General features: G+C 31.9%; 1 protein-coding gene, 1 non-coding gene and 1 pseudogene across 3 annotated transcripts; 1 reads left to right on the top strand and 2 right to left on the bottom strand.

Annotated features, from left to right (window-relative positions):
• Nucleotides 1-108: 108 nt before the first annotated feature.
• LOC133778831 (uncharacterized) lies at nucleotides 109-11883 on the top strand (annotated as a pseudogene).
• On the bottom strand, nucleotides 4257-4363 carry LOC133780899 (small nucleolar RNA R71). The gene has a single exon (XR_009869706.1). It is a non-coding gene; the product is annotated as a small nucleolar RNA R71 (small nucleolar RNA).
• A 4309-nt stretch (nucleotides 11884-16192) lies between the features above and the next one.
• LOC133834395 (syntaxin-81-like) lies at nucleotides 16193-22023 on the bottom strand. 2 transcript variants are annotated; one of them, XM_062263994.1, is made up of 8 exons: nucleotides 21797-22023; nucleotides 19675-19779; nucleotides 19486-19569; nucleotides 19289-19393; nucleotides 18699-18842; nucleotides 18217-18462; nucleotides 17990-18121; nucleotides 16193-16860 (listed from the first exon to the last, which is right to left on the bottom strand). In XM_062263994.1, the coding sequence occupies exons 2-8, from the start codon at nucleotides 19750-19752 to the stop codon at nucleotides 16717-16719; spliced, it is 933 nt and encodes a 310-aa protein (XP_062119978.1). In that variant the 5' UTR covers nucleotides 19753-19779; nucleotides 21797-22023; the 3' UTR covers nucleotides 16193-16716. The 2 variants fall into 2 exon arrangements, with proteins under 2 accessions (XP_062119978.1, XP_062119979.1); XM_062263995.1 differs by lacking the exon at nucleotides 21797-22023 and having other exon boundaries at nucleotides 19675-19883.
• Between the last annotated feature and the right edge of the window lie 2714 nt (nucleotides 22024-24737).

The raw sequence follows: 24737 nt of genomic DNA, 5'->3' as shown, positions 1-24737 counted from the left end.
ATAAATACCAAATTTCAATATTCCTTTTACTCAACTCTCCATTCAATCCTTCATTTTACTCTTTCATTCATCTTTCATTCCCAAATATCATATACTCTAAGTTCAATAATGGATTCGCCAAATTCTCCGAATCCATACGACAATATGAGTCTAGAGGATATCATAATTGCAGAGTGTATTGACGATCATGATGATCAATATTTCAAAGCGCTCATGGATGGGGGTAGGTCAACAAGACAAGGAAGAAAGAGAGCCCACATTGATAGAGGTCATGTAGAAGGACACCAACGTTTGTTCGATGACTACTTTTCTGATGAACCGGTGTATACAGAATATCAATTTCGAAGAAGATTTAGAATGCGTAGACATGTATTCCTACGCATAGTGCAAGCTCTAGAAAATCATTCAGAGTATTTCCATACGAGGTTTGATGCAGTCGGTAGAAGGGGGCTTTCACCATTACAAAAGTGCACTGCTACTATGCGAATGTTGGCATATGGAGCGCCTGCCGATTATGTTGATGAGTATGTTCGAATTGGTGAAACTACCGCTATTGAATGTCTAGTCAATTTCGTTCGAGGAGTGAATGATATTTTTGGGACCGAATATTTAAGACGGCCCAATGCTGGGGACATTCGTCGCATACTTCAAATAAGGGAGGTTCGTGGTTTTCCAAGCATGTTGGGGAGCATTGATTGTATGCACTGGGAATGGAAAAATTGCTCAGTTGCATTGAAAGGACAATTCACGCAAGGTGATCACGGCAGGCCAACAATCATGCTCGAAGCAGTTGCATCACAAGATCTCTGGATATGGCATGCATTTTTTGGTGTTCCGGGATCCAATAATGATCTGAACGTGTTAAATCAATCCCCATTATTCACTGAAATCTTACAAGGGAAAGCTCCAAGAGTTGAGTTTACAATAAATGGCACACAATACAACAAGGGGTACTATCTAGCAGATGGTATCTATCCAGAGTGGGGTACATTTGTTAAAACTATCCCACTACCTCAAGGAGAGAAAAGAAAATTATTTGCTCAATGCCAAGAAGCGGTACGTAAAGATGTTGAGCAAGCATTTGGAGTACTTCAATCTCGTTTTGCTATTGTACGAGGACCAGCACGTTTTTGGCAAAGAGATGTTGATAACTCTACAAAATAGAGTTATTTTACCATGTTTTACATGCTAATTGTTGCTTAGTTCATGAGTTTTTAATTAACTTATTAAGTTTTTATGTAATTTTTAATTTATTAGTCTTATTGTAGTTTTCTAGATTTTTATATGTTTTTATAGATATGTTATTATAATATGTTGTAGTTTAATTATTTAAAATTAGTATTGTTAGTTTGAATGCTAAAAATATGATTTTATTGAAATTAAATGTTATGTAAATTAAATTTTAATTAATGTTTTCATGGGAGTTATATGATATATTTTATTAATGAAAATATTTAATTTTAATTTAGTTTATAATTTATTGTGTAGGAAAATTATTGCCCTTGAAAAGCAAGAAAATCAAAGGAAAGATGGTAATTTTGAAAGAAAGTAACAAGAAAAATGGTGTTTCTCCAAAAGCCCAACCACGTGAGGCCCACTCTAGGCCCAACCCGTGGCCCCCCCTCCAACACCCAACCACCACATTGCTGCCATTTCCCTTATTGAGCCCAACAAAAATGCATTTTGTCCCTTTGTCCCCTATGACAAAAATGCCAACTTTTTACCCTTTTTCCTACACATTTTCACCACAACATCATCATTACACCCTATAATTTACCTCTACATACCATATTTATTTTATTTAATTAATCTAATCAATTTAATTAATTTAAATTGATTATTTTAATAAACTCACTTTGGCTATAAATATGGACTTTCAAGACCATTTTTGGGGTGCTTAATTTTTTGGTTACCATCTTTTTCTCTCATTTTCTCTCTACCATTCTCTCTTCCATTTGGGTTTTTCAAGAGCATTTTGCAAGTATGTATGTCATTTATTTTGTAATTTCTATTCTAGTTATGTGCTTCTAATCTTTTTCATAAGATTATTAAGATCATGATGAAGCAACTTGTAACTAGGTAATATTTATGTTGTATGTTGATTTCCCTTGTAATGCAACAAAGTCTATGGATTTTTCTTCTTCATATATTTCTTTCATCTTAAATATCTTGTATTTTAGATTGTTAGAACATTTTTACACTTTGTTCTTCATTAGTGCATAAACATAATATTCTTTGTGTAAGATGTGTCATTAAATTGTACACATCCATGCTTAGAACAAAAATATTATGTTTTGCCTTATAAATAATGTTCATTGATTTATTTGTTATTTCATTAGATTGATTTACACTAAATGCTTTGAAATTATAATTTTGAAAAGTGAAGAAAAATCCTATCTTTTTATAAGAAAATTGTGCTTAAAATTATAAATATTTTTGGAAAATGATAGTTTAAATTATTTTAACTATCACTAAAACTTGGGAATCAATATACTAATAAATATTATTAAACTTACATTTTGTGGATTCTAGTATCTTAATAATCTTTTCTTTTAATACTTATTTTCAACTCATTATTGGTTTATTTTCATTATCTTAAAAAGCTTTATTTTTCAATATTTCATTTTATGTTCATACTATTAAAACTCATCAATCTTTGGAACTAGGTTAGAATTTATTACTTTTGATTTAAAATAGTTTCATTTTCGATTTTAGACAACTCCTTTGGGTTCGACATCCTTGCTTACGATCACTATTCTATATGGACGATTCGTGCGCTTGCGATATATAAATTTTTAAACATACCCGTTTAGGGTCCATCAAGTTTTTGGCGCCGTTGCCGGGGAGTTGCAAGAGAAAAGAAACGAAAATTATCTCAAGGTTAGTAAATTCTTCTACTAGTTATTTTAATTTTTGCACTTAAAAAAAAACTAAAAAATATATATACTATAAAAAAAAAAGATAAGAAGAAAATTTGGGACGGTTCAACCACCCATAAAAAATATATACTTATATTTCTATATTTATTGTTTTTTTTATTTAGTTGACGGCACTTGTGCCTCCTATCTATCCTTTTAAATTTTTATAGTCGATGGCACTTGTGCCTCCTAATTTTGTTGTAATTTTATTTCTTTTATATCTTTGTTAGTTGACGGCAATTTTTGCCTCCTAACCTTTGTGTAATTTTCTTTATTTATTTTGTTGTATTTTTATTTTATTTAAATTCCGCAAATTACTAGTTGATGGCAATGTTGCCTCCTAGCTAGTTGATGGCAATTTTTTCCTCCTAGTCATCTATCTTATGTTTAAGTTGATGGCACTTGTGCCTCCTAGTTTTTACCTTAATTTTGTTATGGTTGATGGCATGCTATGCCTCCCTACTCTTGCTTAAATTTTAGTCTTATTTAATTTTTGCCTTATTTTTCTTTGTCTTCTTTAATATTTTAGCGTAATATTGTGAAAAATACTTGAAAAAAAAAAAAGAGAAACCTAAATCTTGTCCTTTCACCATAAGCAATTCTTGCTTAAAGGAAATTTGACCAAAATTCCCATCCGCCTCTACTAATTAACCTCGGGGAGTTGTTAGTAGTGCGCGAGTAAGTGGAATCAAATAGGCCTGGGGACAAGTAAACCATAAGAATTATTGTTGTGAAATCTCTAAAAATTCTAAGTATGCTCTGTGGTTGCGGTTTTAACTGATCTTCCACATCAGAAAATTGCTTGTTTGAGATTATCATTGTTGCCTTGTTTGTGAAAATTGTATGCATCATTGGGAACGTAACTCTAAAAAACGATTAGTAAAAAGACGTTTATCTTTGTTTGAAATTGAAAGTGTTAGTAAAAATTTGAGCATCATGGAACCTATTGCTAATATTGTTGATGAAAATGTTGTGCCTGAAAAAACTTTGCTTGAATATTTTGCACCTATTTCATCTAATGCTCCTTCATGCATTGTTTTACCTACTACTTCTGCTACTCATTTTGAGCTTAAACCCGCAATCATTCAATTATTGCCATCTTTTTATGGGTTAGATAGAGAGGATCCTTACATGCATGTCAAAGATTTCTTAGAAATTTGCTCAACATTTAAATTTCAAAATTTTTCTGATGAGTCGGTCAAACTAAGATTGTTCCCTTTTTCATTAAAAGACAAATCAAAAGCCTGGTTAAATTCCCTTCCCACTGGGTCTATAACTACTTGGGATCAACTTTATAATAAATTCTTGTTGAAATTTTTTCCAATGTCTAAAACTGATAGTCTAAGGAGAGAAATCTCCGAGTTTTTTCAAAAAGATAATGAAGAGTTTTATGAATGTTGGGAAAGATTTAAAGATTTATTATTAAAATGTCCTCATCATGGTTTTGAAAAATGGAGACTTGTAAAATATTTTTATGATGGTTTGACTCCCTCTAATCGTCAAATGATTCAATCTATGCATACTGGAAAATTTTTAAAATTTCAAGGACAAGAGGCGTGGGACGCCCTTGAAGATTTATCTGTCAATTCACAACAATGGAATTATTTTGATCCTAGGTCTAGGTCAACTAATTCACCAAAAAGAGGAGGAAGGTATGAAGTAAAAGAAGAATTAGACTTAAGAACATCCTTAGATAAATTAGCGAGAAAAGTAGAAGCTTTAGCCATAAGCCAAACTATAAACTCTCCAATTCAACCTAGAAAAGATGTTTGTTCTATATGTTCTAGTCCTTGCCATAATGCCCAATCATGCCCTTCCTACCAAGAAGCCTTTTCTGAGGAGGCCAATGCACTTCATACTTATGGGAAACCAAATGATAGCCCATTTTCGTCCACCTACAATCCAAATTGGAGAAACCATCCGAACTTTTCATGGAGACAAAACCAACCCCAAATGAATCAAGGGCACCAATACAACACACAAAACCAAGCTCATGCCCCACAAAATCAACCATATCCGCAACAAAGAAAACCTTCCTTAGAAGATACTTTACAACAATTTATGCAATCTACCCAACAAATCCTACAAAATCAATCTCAATCTATTACCAAACTCGAGACACAAGTAGGACAACTCGCCACTGCTTTAGCTGATAGAGAAAAAGGAACATTCCCTAGTCAACCTATCCCTAATCCAAAAGGTCAATATGAGATAGGAAAGTCTAGTCATAATGGAGAAGTCAAATCAATTTCAACTCTTAGGTCTGGAAAGAAAATTGTCAAACCCGATTACATACCCGAGGTTGAAAATGAAAAAGAAAAAGAAAAGAGTCAGCCTCCTAGTTCTAATCTCAATGACTCATCAAACAAAGAAACTCCAATCCATCCTTTCATTCCAAAAGCCCCATTCCCACAAAGATTACTTCCAATTAAAAAAGGCAGCCAATATAATGACATCTTAGAAGTTTTTAAACAAGTTAGTATCAATATCCCTTTCTTAGATGCCATTAAACAAATTCCTGCCTACTCTAAATTTTTAAAGGATCTTTGTACTGTTAAAAGAAACACTAATGTTCCTAAAAAGGCGTTTTTAACTGAACAAGCTAGTTCCATTATTCAATATAAGAGTCTTGTTAAATATAAAGATCCTGGGTGTCCCACAATTTCATGCATTATTGGTGATCATTTTATTAACAAAGCTTTACTTGATTTGGGTGCTAGTGTAAATGTATTGCCTTATTCTGTTTATAAGCAACTTGGTCTTGGTGAGCTAAAACCTACCTCTATAACTCTTCAATTAGCCGATCGTTCTGTAAAAATTCCTAGAGGCATTATAGAGGATGTTTTGATAAAAGTTGATAAATTTTATTTTCCTGTTGACTTCATTGTTCTTGATACTCAACCTGTGGAAAATATGCATGCTCAAATTCCTATCATTTTAGGTAGACCATTCTTAGCTACTTCTAATGCAATCATAAATTGTCGTAATGGTGTTTTGAAATTATCTTTTGGAAATATGACTGTTGAATTGAATGTTTTTAATGTGGTTAAATCTGTTGAGTGTGAAGAAGTGCATGAAGTTAACATGATAGATAGTATTTGTGAAAATGATGGAAATGACTTATTTGATTTTTGTGAAAAATACTTTGGTATGAACTTGCATGTTGATGACTCTAATGATGATGTGAATTCTTTGGTAGAGCCTATACCCTTAAATGAAACCAAAGTTGAACCTTTTTCACCCTTAGGTCATGTTCAATCAATTTCTGAGTCTCCAAAGTTAGACCTTAAACCTTTGCCAGAAAATTTAAAATATGCTTTTCTAGGAGAGTCTGAAACCTTACCTGTTATCATAGCATCCGCTTTAGATAAAGAACAAGAAGGTAAATTGTTAGATGTCCTTAGAAAACATAAAGAAGCCATAGGTTGGACCATTGGAGACATTAAAGGAATTAGCCCATCCATATGTATGCATAGAATCCATCTAGAAGAGAATGCTAAAACCTCTCGGGAATGTCAAAGAAGATTAAATCCAAATATGAAAGAAGTAGTTAGAGAAGAGGTCATAAAATTGTTAGACGTAGGTATCATTTACCCTATTTCTGATAGTCAATGGGTTAGTCCAGTTCAAGTTGTGCCTAAGAAGTCTGGGATCACAGTTGTTGAAAATGAGAAAAATGAATTAATCCCTACTAGAGTACAAACAGGGTGGAGAGTGTGCATAGATTATAGAAAGTTGAATAATGTTACTAGAAAAGACCATTTTCCATTGCCTTTTATTGATCAAATGCTTGAACGATTAGCTGGCCATGCATATTATTGTTTTCTTGATGGGTATTCGGGGTATAACCAAATCCCCATCGCCCCAGAAGATCAAGAAAAGACTACTTTTACATGCCCTTTTGGAACTTTTGCATATCGTCGCATGCCCTTTGGATTATGTAATGCACCTGCGACTTTTCAAAGATGTATGATTTCGATTTTTTCTGACATGGTTGAAAGATTTCTTGAAGTATTTATGGATGATTTTTCTATGTTTGGTTCCTCTTTTGATGAATGTTTGCACCATCTTTCACTTGTTTTAATTCGTTGCAAAGAGAAAAACCTTGTGCTTAACTGGGAAAAATGTCATTTTATGGTTAAAAAAGGAATTGTTTTAGGTCATGTAATCTCATCTGATGGAATAGAAGTTGATAAAGCTAAAGTTGACCTTATTTCAAAACTTCCCCCACCTAAAACTGTGAAAGAAATTAGATCATTCTTAGGCCATGCCGGTTTTTATAGAAGATTTATAAAAGACTTTAGCAAAATTTCTCGGCCTTTATGCCATTTACTTGGAAAAGAAAATGCTTTTGTCTTTGATAGTAATTGCCATGTTGCCTTTGAAAAATTAAAAAATTTGTTGACTACTGCACCCATTATTCGACCTCCTGATTGGAAAATACCTTTTGAAATAATGTGTGATGCTTCTGATTATGCTATAGGTGCTGTCTTAGGACAAAGACTTGAAAAAATACCTCATGTAATTTACTATGCTAGCAAAACTTTAAATGATGCTCAATTAAATTACTCCACAACCGAAAAAGAATTGCTTGCTGTTGTTTTTGCATTGGAGAAATTTAGATCTTATTTGTTAGGATCTAAAATTATTGTCTATTCTGATCATGCTGCATTAAAATATCTCTTATCGAAAAAAGATGCTAAGTCTCGTTTGATCCGTTGGATCCTGCTTTTACAAGAATTCGACTTAGAAATACGTGATAAAAAAGGATCTGAAAATGTTGTTGCTGATCATTTATCTAGACTAGTTGTTGAAACTATACATGATTCCACTCCTATCACTGAAACTTTTCCTGATGAACAATTAATGCATATTTCTTCATTACCTTGGTATGCTGATATTGTTAATTATTTGGTCACTAAAGAAATACCATCTCATTGGTCTAAGCATGATAAATCTAAATTTTATTCTGAGGTGAAAAACTTTATTTGGGATGATCCTTACTTGTTTAAATACTGCCCTGATCAAATAATTAGAAGATGCATTCCAAACTGTGATCAGTCTAAAATCATATCTTTTTGTCATGATCATGCTTGTGGAGGACATTTTAGTGGTAAGAAAACAGCTGCTAAAGTTTTACAATGTGGTTTTTATTGGCCTACTATCTTTCATGATACATATGTTTATTGTAAAGCTTGTGAACGTTGCCAAAAGTTAGGAAGTTTAACTAAAAGAAACATGATGCCTTTAAATCCTATTCTTATTATTGACATATTTGATGTTTGGGGCATTGATTTTATGGGACCATTTCCTAACTCTTTTGGTAATCTTTATATTCTTGTTGGAGTCGATTATGTATCTAAATGGGTTGAAGCTATTGCATGCCACACTAATGACCACAAAGTTGTGCTTCGTTTTTTGAAAGAAAATATATTTTCCCGTTTTGGTTCACCACGTGCTATAATTAGTGATAACGGTACTCACTTTTGTAATAAGCCATTTGAACATTTGATGAAACAATATGGCATTACACATAAAGTCTCAACACCATATCACCCACAAACTAGTGGTCAAGTTGAAGTGTCTAATAGGGAAGTTAAGCACATTTTAGAAAAAACTGTGAATCCAACTAGGAAAGATTGGTCCTTAAGACTCATTGATGCATTATGGGCGTATCGTACCGCGTACAAAACGCCCATTGGCATGTCACCCTACAGACTTGTGTATGGGAAGGCGTGCCATTTACCTGTTGAGTTAGAACATAGAGCCTTCTGGGCAATTAAGCAGTTAAATTTTTCTTTAGACAAAGCTGGTGAGAAACGAAAGCTTCAACTCAATGAACTAGACGAAATTAGGAATGATGCATATGACTATTCAAAAAAGTATAAGGATCGCATGAAATTTTACCATGATAAAAATATTTTGAGAAAAGATTTTTATCCAGGTCAGAAAGTCCTTTTATACAACTCTCGTTTGCATTTATTCCCGGGAAAGTTACGCTCTAGGTGATCTGGTCCTTACATTGTTCGTATTATTTTTTCACATGGAGCTATTGAAATTGAAAATCCTAAAAATGGTGATATATTTAAAGTTAATGGACAAAAATTAAAACTATTTTTGGAATTAAAAACTGATGAAGTGGATGAGATACTCCTTGAGGACCCTGTTTACCATGCTCTTTGATTCCTGTGTGATCTTGATAACTTGTGTTTTATTTGTATTGTTGTTTTATGTGCGATTTAATTTTTGTTAGTTGTATCCTGTTCTATCTTGTTCTATCTTCGCAATGCACAATATCGAGGTACGACCATTCTAAACTTTACACTCTTGTCAATTTTAATTTATATTTATATTTTGACACATTGAGGACAATGCTTAAATTAAGTTTGGGGGTATCGAGTTTTATTGTGTTTGTTTTGTGTTTTATTTATGTTTGCTTTGCATTGTTTTTAATGTTTTGTGTTTTATTTTATGTATGCTTGTTTGAAAAGAAAAAAAATGTTTGTTTGAATTTTTTTTTATTTATTTATATGTTGTGGTTTTGTTAATTTTTTTTTTTATTTGTTCATTTTCATAAAAATTCAAAAAAAAACAAAATTAAAAAAATTATTTACAAAAAAAAAAAAAAAATTTGGTGATATTTTTCATTTTCAATGATAAAAATTCTGATTGAGTTTGAAATTAATTCTCTTAAAAATATGAATAATTTTTAAGCTTTGTTTTTAATTATAGGGTCAATTTTGCTTGTAACAAAAATTACATTTTTCATAAAAACTCTTATTTCCTATAAGTTTAAGTGAAAAATAATTTTAATAAAAACATATTTTCTAAAAGCAAAATTGACAATTTAATTAATTATATAAGCTTAACTTTTATTCATAATAATTTCTGAGAGTTATTTTCATTGTGCAATTTTTGAGAAAATCATTTTTATATCACTAATAAAAAATATATATATATATGTGTATTTTAATTTTTCTTTTGCTTGAGGACTAGCAAAACTTTAAGTTTGGGGGTGTGATAACTCTACAAAATAGAGTTATTTTACCATGTTTTACATGCTAATTGTTGCTTAGTTCATGAGTTTTTAATTAACTTATTAAGTTTTTATGTAATTTTTAATTTATTAGTCTTATTGTAGTTTTCTAGATTTTTATATGTTTTTATAGATATGTTATTATAATATGTTGTAGTTTAATTATTTAAAATTAGTATTGTTAGTTTGAATGCTAAAAATATGATTTTATTGAAATTAAATGTTATGTAAATTAAATTTTAATTAATGTTTTCATGGGAGTTATATGATATATTTTATTAATGAAAATATTTAATTTTAATTTAGTTTATAATTTATTGTGTAGGAAAATTATTGCCCTTGAAAAGCAAGAAAATCAAAGGAAAGATGGTAATTTTGAAAGAAAGTAACAAGAAAAATGGTGTTTCTCCAAAAGCCCAACCACGTGAGGCCCACTCTAGGCCCAACCCGTGGCCCCCCCTCCAACACCCAACCACCACATTGCTGCCATTTCCCTTATTGAGCCCAACAAAAATGCATTTTGTCCCTTTGTCCCCTATGACAAAAATGCCAACTTTTTACCCTTTTTCCTACACATTTTCACCACAACATCATCATTACACCCTATAATTTACCTCTACATACCATATTTATTTTATTTAATTAATCTAATCAATTTAATTAATTTAAATTGATTATTTTAATAAACTCACTTTGGCTATAAATATGGACTTTCAAGACCATTTTTGGGGTGCTTAATTTTTTGGTTACCATCTTTTTCTCTCATTTTCTCTCTACCATTCTCTCTTCCATTTGGGTTTTTCAAGAGCATTTTGCAAGTATGTATGTCATTTATTTTGTAATTTCTATTCTAGTTATGTGCTTCTAATCTTTTTCATAAGATTATTAAGATCATGATGAAGCAACTTGTAACTAGGTAATATTTATGTTGTATGTTGATTTCCCTTGTAATGCAACAAAGTCTATGGATTTTTCTTCTTCATATATTTCTTTCATCTTAAATATCTTGTATTTTAGATTGTTAGAACATTTTTACACTTTGTTCTTCATTAGTGCATAAACATAATATTCTTTGTGTAAGATGTGTCATTAAATTGTACACATCCATGCTTAGAACAAAAATATTATGTTTTGCCTTATAAATAATGTTCATTGATTTATTTGTTATTTCATTAGATTGATTTACACTAAATGCTTTGAAATTATAATTTTGAAAAGTGAAGAAAAATCCTATCTTTTTATAAGAAAATTGTGCTTAAAATTATAAATATTTTTGGAAAATGATAGTTTAAATTATTTTAACTATCACTAAAACTTGGGAATCAATATACTAATAAATATTATTAAACTTACATTTTGTGGATTCTAGTATCTTAATAATCTTTTCTTTTAATACTTATTTTCAACTCATTATTGGTTTATTTTCATTATCTTAAAAAGCTTTATTTTTCAATATTTCATTTTATGTTCATACTATTAAAACTCATCAATCTTTGGAACTAGGTTAGAATTTATTACTTTTGATTTAAAATAGTTTCATTTTCGATTTTAGACAACTCCTTTGGGTTCGACATCCTTGCTTACGATCACTATTCTATATGGACGATTCGTGCGCTTGCGATATATAAATTTTTAAACATACCCGTTTAGGGTCCATCAGATGTTCTCAAGGATATTATGTATGCATGCATCATATTGCACAATATTATTGTCGAAAATGAAAGAGATGCATATGAGAGTTTGGTTGATTTTAATTATGATGACGGCCCTACAGACACTCCAACAGTTTAAGTATTGCATGGACTTATTTCCGACTTCTCGACAATGCTGCAAAGAAATGCTCAAATTCGTGATAGAAATATTCATCGCAATCTTCAAGCAGACTTGGTGGAACACATATGGTCAAAATTTGGAAATCATTTTAATTAGTTTTTTTTTAATTATGTTAGATTGATTAATTACGATTATGTCATTTTATAAGTTTTTTTTTTAAATTTAGTCTAATTTAAATATCATGTACTATTTATTTATATTAATATATGAATTAAAAAAATTTAGTATGATAATATTTATAATTATAAAATGATATATTAAATAATAATATGTGGGGACCATGTATTGCAATTTTTAGGGTAGCTTGCATTGGAGTATTTTTAAAAAATATGTTGTCAAAAGTGATGTGGATGAGAGAGAAAATAAAAAATTATATTTTTTAGTTGATTTAGACATTTTAGGCAATGGTTGGGGTAGTTTGCATTGGAGATGCTCTTAGCATGGTCATTTAGTCGTTGATGTGGCATTGCCACATGAACACCACATGTGTAGTTCAAATAAAAAATTAATTAAAAATTAAAAATATGAAAAATAATTTAACAAAAAATTTAAATAAATTAAAAAAATTATATTATCTTATTAAAACTATAAAAGTTATTTTTAATTAATTCAAAATAATTAAATTAATTCATATATTTACATAATTAAAATATTTATGAAATTAGGTTATTAATAGTTTTAATACACACATTTACATTATATCAAATTGGTTTTTTGTCAAAAAAAACATATTTACATAATTAAAATTTATTTTTGAATTAATCCTTGTGTTCTTGAGTTCACACTTCAACCATTATCAAGTTGAAGAAAAATAAATTATTCAATATCGAAAATCAATCATAACCCACAACTCCCTCAATTTATTGATTCCTAGAACATGTACAAATCTTGTTGATGAAGAACATAGGAGCACAACTATAGATATTCTATATTGAAACATATTATTTCAACCTAAGAATACAAAAACACAAATCCAAATTTCAGAACCCAAATTTGAAACAAAATTCATACCCAAATTCATACAAACACAAAAGCTCAAGCAAATACCCAAATCCTTCAACCTCATCTAACCCCAAAGCCCAGTCTTGAAGCCCTCCACCTGCCTCGCTTGCAACCCTTAAGCCCAAATCCGACCTTCTGTCTAACACTAAAATGCCTAAATCCGACTACCACCTTCGTCTGAAAGCAAGAGTCTTGCCTTGTCAGATCTGCAGCAGGAAAAATAAAGATGATGGGGCATCCCTGTCCGCGAGCATAGCCCGCGACTGCCATCTCCATCTGCAAGCACCCCAGATCCAACCCTTCACCAGCAGCTTCGACTTCACTTGGGAAGAAGGAAAGAGATGAAGAAGAGGAGATTGGGCGAAGAAGAAGAGAGAGATCATATAAGAAGAAGAAGAAGAAGAGAGGAGGAAAAAAAAAGAACATAATTTAGGGTTTTTTTAATTCAGTTTTTGATGTTTTTTTTTTCTAAATTTTCATGTTTAAAAAATAAATTGTAGTAGGAGGGTTGAAATTTAAATATATTTTGAAGGTTTTTTTTGTTAATTTTTAATTTTTTTAATTAATTTATTAAGTTTTAATAAGAAAATAGATTTTAAAAATTTTGAATTACGCATGTGGCAATGACACATCATCGAGTAAATAGGCATGTCAGCATTCTGTTAGCCACATGAGATGAAACTTAACAGAAGTACCACTTTACATCACTGTGAATAGTTCAGGGGGAATTTTAAACGGCCAGAAAAAATTAGGGGGCACGATAATGTATAGGTCATAGTTCGGGGGTAAAAATCCTAAATAGCCTAAATTCTATTCTAAATGTAGTTAGCTTAAATAAGCTATGTAAATATTTCTTATTTTTTTGTCTTTTTTTCTCTCTCTCCCATTAGCAATTTTTTTTTTCTTTTTCTTTTTTAATATGTTTATTTGACTTTAAATTTTAAATATAATATCTAACTCGTGTAAAATAAAATAAAGAGTAGTTGATATATGATGTTGTATGCCCTAATTATCCACGGGCTATTAGCGAGCTGAGGTATGACATAATTATATCAGCCACGTGGATGCCACGTACCCGGCGCTGCTGTCACCAGGTCCTACCTCTTTAGCTCGAGGCAACCAAAGGTTTGATGAGATAACTAAGGAGGTGGGTCAGAAGTATGGACACCACGGGCTAAGAATACAACAAGCTCGAGGTACAAGCTTGAGTTGGCATCTGTGACCCCTTATAAAGTCAACCACGCAATGTAAACATGCATATATCAGACATCACGTGTTTGATATATCCCTGAATTCTCGGACACGCAGCATAAACGTGCGTGTTTAGGCACCCACGACTGGGTTGGGCCGTGAGGCCCATTACCCCCCTTACCTATTGATTAGACCACACTTCATTGTCAGGTTTTAAGAATTAATCATGAATGTCACAGAAGTGACATGATCGATAAGAGGGTCACGGGATGACCCTCTTTGCCAACCCCCAGGTGCCCTCTCCCTATAAATATGGAGACCCTGGGAGTTGCAAAGGGTTGGATTCTATTGTGTAAAGAAATACCCTGTAAAGAATACCAGAAAGATAGCAATAATATTATATTATTGGCTGGTGGACTAGAAGGGTTTTAACCTTTGAACCACCTAAAAAAGTATTCGTGTCACCATTTTATTTTAAGATCATTCATCTATTACGGTTCATTACTTAGCACTAATCCTACTCTTTATTCTATTAATTACTTGTTGGCGAAGAACCGCGTCAACAGATGTAATGTAAAAATGTGAGGTAAAATAGAAAAAGTGAGATTTTGATGGGGTATTTTGATAAATAAAGTAGAGTACCCATTCCATTAGGGGTGCTCTTGGAATTCTTACACAAAACTATTCTCCCTTCTATACCTACATTCTCCTCTCCTGTCGTAATGTGTAAACGCCTCTTTTATTGTCGGCCGGCCTAAGATCTCACTTTCTCACCCTTTCTTCTCCAAACTTTCAATGTTGGTAACCCGTCCTACCAAGAAATAACTCATTCAAGGTGAAAAAAAAAATGATGAGAGTAAAAAGATAGGTAAGTAAGATAATGGGTTTAGTGGTTTATTTTGTTAGGGAAGTTTTCAAACAATGAAAGGATATATCACTTTTTCTCTACTCCGATTGATTCTTTTAATAACCATTGTAACAAATCCCACCTACATCATCTGAGTCCTATAAATAAATGGATGGAACTAGGTGTAAATATAACTTTATTGTTTTTAAATTTTTTTTACATACATGCCCCTAAGAGTACTCACATTGGATGAGCTAAAATGTGTTATTCTTTAAAATATAGAAAAAAAATAATTAAGTAGCCTTCCATTAGATGATGTAAAGTTATATTTTTTTACCTAAATGAATAGTATTTCTTTATATGTAGTGAAATACTATTCATCAAGTTATAATATATTTTATTATTTTTTTATAAACTTTTGTATATATATGAGTGTGATACTATTATTTTAATTATTTTATTTCTTAAAATAAATAAAATACTTTTAAAAATATAATATATAAATAATGTAAAGAAGCATATCTATAATATAATGTAAAAAATTTGAGATAAATTATAAAAACGTATGTTTTTGTGATATATTTTATACTACACTTTCTTTATAATATTTAGCTAAAACTCATAAAAACATATTCCATCAGCTCTTTTATACATATATTTATAATAGCTATGCACAAACTCCAATTAATCCATATCTACATTTACATAACATTTACATATCATTTATATAATATTTTAATATTTTTTTTTATAACTTTTCTCTCTATTTAGTATATATTTATTAATTTTTTTCTTTTTCAATTATTTTATTTTACTTTAAGTAATAAAATATGTTTAAAGATATAATATTTAAATGATGTAAAAGAAATATATAGAGAAACTGATATATGGTATAATGTAAAACTTAGAGGTAAAATAGAAAAATATGTATTTTAATGAAGTATTTTAAAGGAAGGAGTAGAGCACCCAATATCAGTGCTCTAATAGGATGAAATTTCAAAACTCACATAAATCATACAATAATACTTGTTGAGAAAAAAAAGAAAAAAAAAATTACAATTATGGTTGGGCCATAACCCATTCAAAGATGAAGTGAAGAAAGTTCCTAAGCTTTGGAGAAGAGTGTTTGAGCTTGAACATAGCAGTTTGAATTGAAGAGTCATATGCTTTTAAATCAACTCAACGCTTGCTTTGCAGTGACATTACTAATTAGAGAGAAAAACTATTTCAATTTGTTCAGTTAATCAGGTTGTGATGACAAGAGGTTAATGAAATGTTCATAAATAAGGAAGCAAATCAATACATGTATATGTTTTTCCTAACCCTACTTGAAATGCTATCTATATTTAAGTGCAACTCAAAAAATTTAGGACCAAATTCCATTTCCTTTTCTTCTTTTTTCCCCTTTTTCAATGAAATAAGTACAAAGAGAAATATAGGGCCTATTTGGTATTGTTTTCTGTTTTTTGTTTTCAAAATTGTGTTCTCAGAGATGAGAATAGAAAATTGTTTTTGTAGTTTTCAAAAAACAAGAGGTGTTTGGTTAATATTTTCTAAAAACAATTTTTTAGTTTTATTTTTTTAAAATCTTAAATAAAAAATTAACAAATATATTTACAAAGAGATAAATATTTTAAAAGTTTGCAATAAATGATGAAAAATAAGAAGTGAGAAAATTTGAGAACAACAGAAAACAACTTTTCCTTGTTCTCAAAATTTTCTGTTTTTTGTAACTTTGTTTTTAAAAATTGTTTTCTGAAAACAATACCAAACACCCCCACTTGATTTCAAAAAACAGATTTTAGCTTTTAAAAACAAAAAATAGTTTTTTAGTTAAGGTGCCAAACACCCTCTTAGTATTTTGTTAATTGGAGGTGAAAACATTTTAACTAACTGTACCAATCAAGAAACAAAATTGAAAAAGTAAGTACAAATAGGAAAAGAATAAGAAAGGTCCTGCTGCTGCTATTCCTCTGGATAGCTTGGGACAGTTCTTTGTTACCAAGCTCCACATTGTGTGTAGCTTCAACAGCCTGTCAAAAAAAAAAGGATGAAATTTTGAAATCACCACATGCTAACATCTCTAACTATTTAACTTGTAAGATGATATTGCAACATTATATACAGTAAAACCTCTATATAAGAATTCTCTATATAAGAATAAACTCTATTTTATTATAAAAAAAAAATTATCCCAATTTGAGCAAGTTATAAATAAGAATAAACTCTGAAATATAATTAGTTATATGATTTTAAGCCTAGTATTAAGAAAATATACATCTATATAGTAATAATTATGTATACAGTCAAATAAATATGTATATTATGTTATTTATTTGTACTCAAATGAGAAAATCATAGATTTATTCCACATTTGAATTACTTGAATTACTTTTAAATATGTAATAGTTATTAGGATGATTTTGTTATTATTGTTGTTAAAGTTGATACTTTTGGGTATTTGAATTTTTTTTTTTTGTACAAATACCTCTACTGAGTTATAACCTCTCAGTTAGAATACAATTAGTTTGGTTCCTAAAATATTCTTATATAGAGATTTTACTGTGTATATATATATATATATATTTATACAGACTAAGACTGCCCATCTTAAAGTTGAAGTACAAGAATATAAGTACCATCATGAGTTATACAATTAAGTTAGAAAATGAATTGCCCACTTCTCTTCGAAGATAATTGGCCAGTCTTGAGTTTAAATCCATGTGTTAAGCTCTCTAATCTTTCTATCGGAAAATATTCGAAAAAAGGTCGAACGAGTTTTCTTTGTATTCCTCCTACCTACATAACAATTGCTATAGTTTTTTGTTCCTAAAATGTTGTAGAATTAGAGTTAAATGAGGAGTCTCATTTCAAAAAAACTCTTAGCATTCCTATTACAAAATCTATTAAAATGTATACAAGGGGAGGAAACAGCTACCTCGGTATTTACAGATCTAACTGGTTCGAAAATATGACAAAATTGAAGACAATGGTGCAACAGGTTGGCAGCCTATGGACTAAGTTTATAAAATCGTGGTGATCATAACCATAAAATTATATCTTTGTTTTTATTTTGGGAGTGGGGGCCAAAAAATTAGTGTAAAAGTTTATGTGCATGTATTTTCCCAAAATCTAAAAGAAAAAAAGGAACAAACATTTTACCTGATCGTATAGTTGTCCTATTTGTTTGGCTTGATGCAAAACATGTGTAGCCATGAGATGATTCAATGCTGACATTTCCACCATCTTCGTTTCGGTTTCTTGAACAGAATCTAGAAGGCTAGTCAGCTCGACCTGCAAATCAGCAAAAACAGTGAGATTGAGCAACACAGGACAGACATGATGAAACATAGAAAAATACACCACTGGTGGGCAATCACAATGATTACCTGAAGAGCACGTGTTTCATCATCCAAGAGCTGTTGCTTGACTTTTAGAGGCTCCGGTTGAAATTGATCAGCTTCTCTTGGCTCAAAATTGTTTAGTTGAGATGAATTTTCAGAACTTGGTTTGGTAATAATAGGCTTAAATTTTCTTCTTGGTGTTGCTCTACTAATGGCTTCTTGGAAGCGTATGGCTCTCAGCTGATCAAACTGTGAGGTCACAGAATGAAGCTTCTCACTCAAACTCAAAACCTGCAATCAAGATATTAGATTTAGAAAATAGCGATTGAACAAATTATAATATTTATCAATCTTAGTTTCTAAATAAGCTCAAGTAAGATATAAAAGTGTGACAAGATCCTATTATCACCACTATCACCACAACATCATTGAGGAGTTAAAGTGGATGATTTCTGCCATTAAGCACACCAATTAACATATATGATATATAGACATGAATGATTAATAATATGCAAACTGCTACTTACCACCCCATGTTTGTGTGTTACAGTATCAGCATTAGATTTATCAACCCGAATGCCAAGCCAGCCTGTTGAATTTGTTTCTTCATTATTTATGCTGTTTTTTAAAACATCAATTTGATCTTGGCATGCTTTAATAAAGGCACCAACCTGCATAAAATTGATTGATTGAATAAACAATTTCATTTTAAATATTTTTCATATGAGTACAAACCCACATCACACCTAGTTTTTTATTTCAAAATTCTACTTTAATATTTTCATAACAGCTATATTCAAAAGAAAATTAGCTAAGTTCCAGGCAAGTGTAAACCGAACAGCATAAACGCACACATAATGAAACAATTACCACAGTTGAGAGATTTCCAAAGCATCTAAAACTTGCACTGGCACTAATGAAGTTATAAATTATGAGGGAGAAAAACCATAAAAGAATGTAAGGCAAAAAGAAACCTATCCCAGAGAATAAATCATCTTCAAACAAACTTTGAAAGAAGATGTTGAAGGCATAAAATAAATTGTAAAGACAATAAAAATTTAAGTGGCAAATTCCCTCGTGACAAAATATACTTTAACAAAACTGTAATATGACTTACTTCATGCTCAATGCTATCTCTCTCCTGCTCAGTAGTGCGATGTAGATCCACATAATCTTTACGATGTTTCAACATAAACTGTTCTAGTGTTTTAATGCTCTCAAGCTAATTGGGAAAAGAAAAACAAACGAGTCAACACTGAAACATAATTTATGAGAAATTTCCTCATAGAATAAGCAAGGCAATGATTCACATACTGTTTTCAGTGCGCCTCTAGTAAAAGCTGATCTTTGGTGAGGCTTGTGGATAATAAAATTTGCCAAAATGGTGGCCAATTTAGACTGTCAATAAGCAAACCATGTTAATCATAAAGATTTGACTGTAGCATAACCATATTATGAGCTATAAATGAATTTGAATAAATCCAAAAGCTTTGAAAACCAAACCTCATCATATCCCAAAGAAACAGCAGTGCGCCTCACGGCATCTTTAAAATCCTCAGTCCTGTCTCTGACTTTTGACATTCTTAATCATCAAGAATCAATCAAAACCTAACCCAAAAATTTCCACCAAACACTTTTACTCAGCAAGGACGGAGTATAAGAAATGATAAAAGAGCTATAGTTTCTTTGTATCCCTCGATCTGGTATGCAAAAAAATGTTTTCAAACAAATCTATCTAATTGTCCAATGTACAACTCTTATAACTAATCAAAAAAACCTAGACAGCTCAAATCATTAATTCAGAAAGTAATGACTAATATCTCAGTAAATTCAAACAGCACTGCTAGCATTACTAAATCCAAAATTATTCAAAAATCAAAGAGTACAACACATTAAATTGATAAGATCAATGAATCTTGCAAAGTAACTAAAGAAGAATAAGCCTTTAACTTCCAAAAATTACAAAAAATAGAAAGCCATTATATTTAAGGAAAACCCAGAAATGAAATGCTTTTATTCATTTAAAATAGTAACTAGCTCACGCACAAAATCCAAACACACAAATGCACATGCAAAGGAACAAATGCAGATGTAAAAAACACATACACTTACACCTATAGGAAAATGACAGTGGGAGAGAGAAATAAGTAAACTCAAAAAATGAAGAATAGTCAAAGTATATAGTAAGGAAAATCAAGCTAAGTATAAGTTTTTTTCTTTGTTATAAACCTCTTTGTTCCAGGAGAAACGACTTAAAATTTGATATTTGTATCATAAATTCTAAACTGTTGAACATGAAACATCAAATGGCAGAGCACATAAATGAACAATATTAATAAAAGGGAAATTGTATCGCGCTTTAAACTCAAAAAACTACAAACTCGTGTAAATCATCTATTACAACAAAACAAAAACAATGTAACTAATACCAAAATCAAATTTATATATATATTTAAGAAAAATATTTAGATGTGTGGATTACTTGGGATAAATTCAATCAGACGTTTCATCAAACAATATACATACACAATCTACAAATTGAATTTTTCCTAAAAAAGTTTCCTTCCAATGACAAGATATCTATAGAGCTGACATTATATAAATCTCTTGCTCTTTAAAAAAACTAATATATATGTGTGTGTGACTCCAATCAAACCAGAGCTAACTACTAATAGGCAATAAAAAACCCAAATAATCCAAACATTAATGGGATTGATTTCCTAACTGGCTTATGCATGTTTACACGAATCAACCAAATAATTAAAAAAGACCAATGAGGAAGGAATTAAGGAAAGAACACAAACATAGATTAACATCAGTAGATTGACAAACATCAAGCAGGCAGACGATTAAAGAGCGAGCGGTGTCAAAAAACTAGCCTTGATCTAGGAAAGAAGAAGAGGAGGAGGTGTCTTGGAGGATAGGGAAAAAAAATGATTTAAGGGTCAACATAACGTTTTCAGATTTTTGCCTATAAATTGAAGTTTGTACACAGATTTAGTTTTGCAAAATAGGTAACCAATCATGTTATTAGATGAGTCCCACAGTTTTTGTGTTCTCGGATTCATAAAATTGGTTTAGGATTGAAAACCAATCAACCCAGATATGATTTCCATGCCCAGATCATGAAAGTTCATGTTGTTTAATTCCAACCAAAGAAAAATCAAATGACTACAATTGTGAATGTGAATTATAAAGTGTTCAACTACCAAAAATATAAAATGCTGCAAAACAAAAGTAGCACTAGACGAAAATAGAAAAGGATTAAAATTAACCTACAGAGAAATTCCACAGAACAACCAATTTTCTCTCGAATTATCATCACCACCACCACCACTACTACTACTACAATAGTACTATTTCTTTCATTTCATTAAATTTCAAAGCAAAAAAGCCAAGCCACTAATACAACTACGGTAAGGTCTCCTCTATCTCTCCTTGTACAGAATGATACAAATGAATTGAAATTTTAAGAGCATAACAAACAGATTATTTCAAAGATTTCATATCAAAATTTCATATATTGGTAGCAAATGAAATGAAATTAAATTTCAGATCACAGTTTCAGTTATTGGTAACAAATTGAAAATCTCAGATCAAAGTTCTATAACAAACAGATTATTACCGTGAGTCAGAGTCAGAAGAACTGGTGGGTGACCGTCGAGGTAAATGCAGGCTTTGCAGCTGAGAATTTCGCCGTCGGTCTAGATCGGCTGAGAGAGAGCGAAGAGCCGAAAGAGACGAAAGTGAGAGAGGGCGACAACGAGAAGGTTTGAGACGCCGTGAGAGAGAGAGGATCTGAGACGAGGAGGAGTGGGGACGGAGAAGAAAGGAGATGCTTTTTAGGAAAATTTACAAAATTAAGTTCAATATTAAAGAAATTTACAGAAGAAGGTTTGGTAAAAAAAAAAAGATGGGAATTATGCTTTTATTAAATATAAATTAAATAATAAGAAACACAAAATTAATAGCTAATTAAAATATGATAATTATACAATTAGTAGCTAACTAAATATGTAAATGTCATAAAACAAAGGTGGCCTTGGGTTTCGAAAATTGAAGGAGTTTAATCTGGCCATGTTAGGTAAGCAGGGATTGGGGCTCCTCACAAATCCTAACTCTCTGGTGGGACGAATTTTTTCAGCTCGATATTACCCAAGGGGATCGTTTTTGGAGGCTGGTTTGGGGTCTAACCCTAGTTTCATCTGGCGGAGTGTTCTGGCGGCTCAAGATTTGGTTCGGCGAGGGGTTCGTTGGAGGGTTAGATCGGGGAGGGATATTCCCATCTTGAATCAACCTTGGCTTCCTAACCCGAATGACCCTTTTGTCCATTCGGTTCACCCAGGTCTTCAGAATAATTATGTCTCCAGCTTAATGAAAAATAACAGGAAAGAATGGGATGAAGAAATGTTGGAGGATCTCTTTAATGATAGGGACAGGACTCTTATTCGGAGCATACCTCTGAGTGAATTTGAAGACAGAGATGTGTGGTATTGGGTGAAAGAACAGTATGGGGTTTACTCAGTTAAAAGTGCATACCACTTTCTTCAAGAGCTCAATGGTCAATGGGAGATGAATGACAGCCTTAGTTTTTGGGGTAAATTTTGGAAGTTAAATATTCCCCCAAAAATTAAGAATTTCATGTGGAGAGCTCTTAGTCATTGTTTACCCACTGCTCACAATCTGAAAATGAGATTTGTGCCTGTAGATAACATTTGTACTCTGTGTCGTGGAGGCCCTGAAACCACTTTCCACTATCTAGTGGAGTGTCCGTTTGCTAAACAATGTTTGTCGAAGGTGGTGGCTGGCTTCTCGCAGAGGGGATTTCTAACCTTCAATAGCTGGTTTGCAGATATTTGTACTCAACACACCGCCGATATGATTGGCAAAATTTCAGCTGTTTGTTGGGCAATCTGGAAAGCCCGAAATGACCGAGTTTGGAAGGCCAAAGAAGCTGGGATAGAAATGGTGGTGTTTCAGGCAATTACTTATCTTGATAGCTGGATGGTTGCTCAATCGAATGGAGGGGATTTTCATCAGGAGGCTCGGGAGTCTTCTGTCTCTGTTGAGCGTTGGACCAAACCAAGACAAGGAACTATTAAGATTAATTGCGATGCATCAATTTTCACGGCTGAAGGGCAATTTGGCTATGGGTGGATTGCGAGGGATCACATTGGTAATCTTCTAGAGGCAGCTTTGGGCTCTAGAACTGGTAGTGTTTCTCCTCTTCTTGCTGAATCAATTGGCCTAAAGGAGGTGCTTAGCTGGATCAAAGAAAGGGAGGCGGAAGTAGTAACCTTGCATCATGTTCCTCCTCTGAGTTATGTGATTGAACTGGATTGTCTTCAGTTGGTCCAGGCGATGTGTTGTTCTTCAGAGCTGATGTCGCCTACTGGATTGATTATTTCTGATTGCAAGCGGTTACTTCATTCTTTGTCAAATGTAATTTGTTCTTTTGTTAAACGTTCAAGGAACAAGGCGACGCATTGGTTGGCCCGCTATTCTTGTTCTACTCCTGATCGTAGATTCACTGGGGAAACTATTCCTCTTGAGTTGTATGCAATTTTGCAGACTGATAGTTATTAATACAGAGTTCTCTGGTTTTTCAAAAAAAAAATGTAAATGTCATATTTTGTATCATATAGTTATATTTTTTTTTAGGTATTTGCAATATAAATACTATATGTTTTTTGTTTTATAAACTTATATACTTCATCTTTTTTTTCGACGAATTAAATACTAAATGTTACGTTTTTTTGTTACATCTGTTACTACCAAGTCCGTTAAGTGCTGACATGGTTGTTGTGATGACACGTGTCTCACTACCATTCGACCACTTCATAATATATATATATTTTTTTAAAAATTCTTTTTCTTTTATTTTTTCTTTTTCTCTCTCCTTGTCTTTTTTTCTTTTTCTCTTTTCTCTCTCATTCAATTCTCCCCCTCCCCCTCGACTTCTTCTTCTTCTTCTTTTCCTTGTGGTCTCTGCAGATCACTCAAACCCAAAAACTTAAACCCAAAAAATTTCCTCTCTTCAATCGTGACAACCTCGACCCCTTCTCTTTGATTTGCACTTTACCTCCGGCATCTCAACCTCCTGCATCCGCGTCTATGGCATATCCACGATGGCGGGGCTAGGTTTTAGGGAAGACCACGATGGGGTTGGGTTTCAGGGACAACAATGGTTGGGCTTCAAGGACGACAATGGCAAGGCGATGCACAATTTCATAACAGTTTTAAGTATTTTGATGGACCTTCAGGCACAATGTAGGCCTTCGCCGGAGAGTTGGCTTCACTCGTTGGACCGATCTTCCTCCGACATCAGATTCTGTTTTGGCGCCAAAGGCTGAAACTTCGCCCTCCGTTGTTGGTGACAAAGCTTCTGGATAGTCAGTCGTTATCAATATAATCCTGGATTAAGTCATTGGACTGCAGTGAAGAATATTCTCAAGTATCTTAGAAATACTATAAATTATATGCTTGTATATTTAGTTGGAGACCTGAACCCCACTGGTTACACTGATTTTGATTTTCAATCAGGCAGAGATAGTCGGAAATCGATT

This window comes from Humulus lupulus, chromosome 5 (genome assembly GCF_963169125.1).
Source record: "Humulus lupulus chromosome 5, drHumLupu1.1, whole genome shotgun sequence".
NCBI lineage: Eukaryota > Viridiplantae > Streptophyta > Magnoliopsida > Rosales > Cannabaceae > Humulus > Humulus lupulus.
This window is presented reverse-complemented; position numbering and strand designations above follow the sequence as displayed.

What these genes read in the sequence shown, in the direction of transcription:
- LOC133834395 (XM_062263994.1), bottom strand. Translation starts at nt 19,752, where the DNA reads ATGTCAAAAGTCAGAGACAGGACTGAGGATTTTAAAGATGCCGTGAGG. An exon ending in GAGATAGCATTGAGCATGAA is followed by an intron (nt 18,843 to 19,288) that starts GTAAGTCATATT and finishes AATTTTATGCAG; the next exon opens with GTTGGTGCCTTTATTAAAGC. An exon ending in TAACACACAAACATGGGGTG is followed by an intron (nt 18,463 to 18,698) that starts GTAAGTAGCAGT and finishes TCTTGATTGCAG; the next exon opens with GTTTTGAGTTTGAGTGAGAA.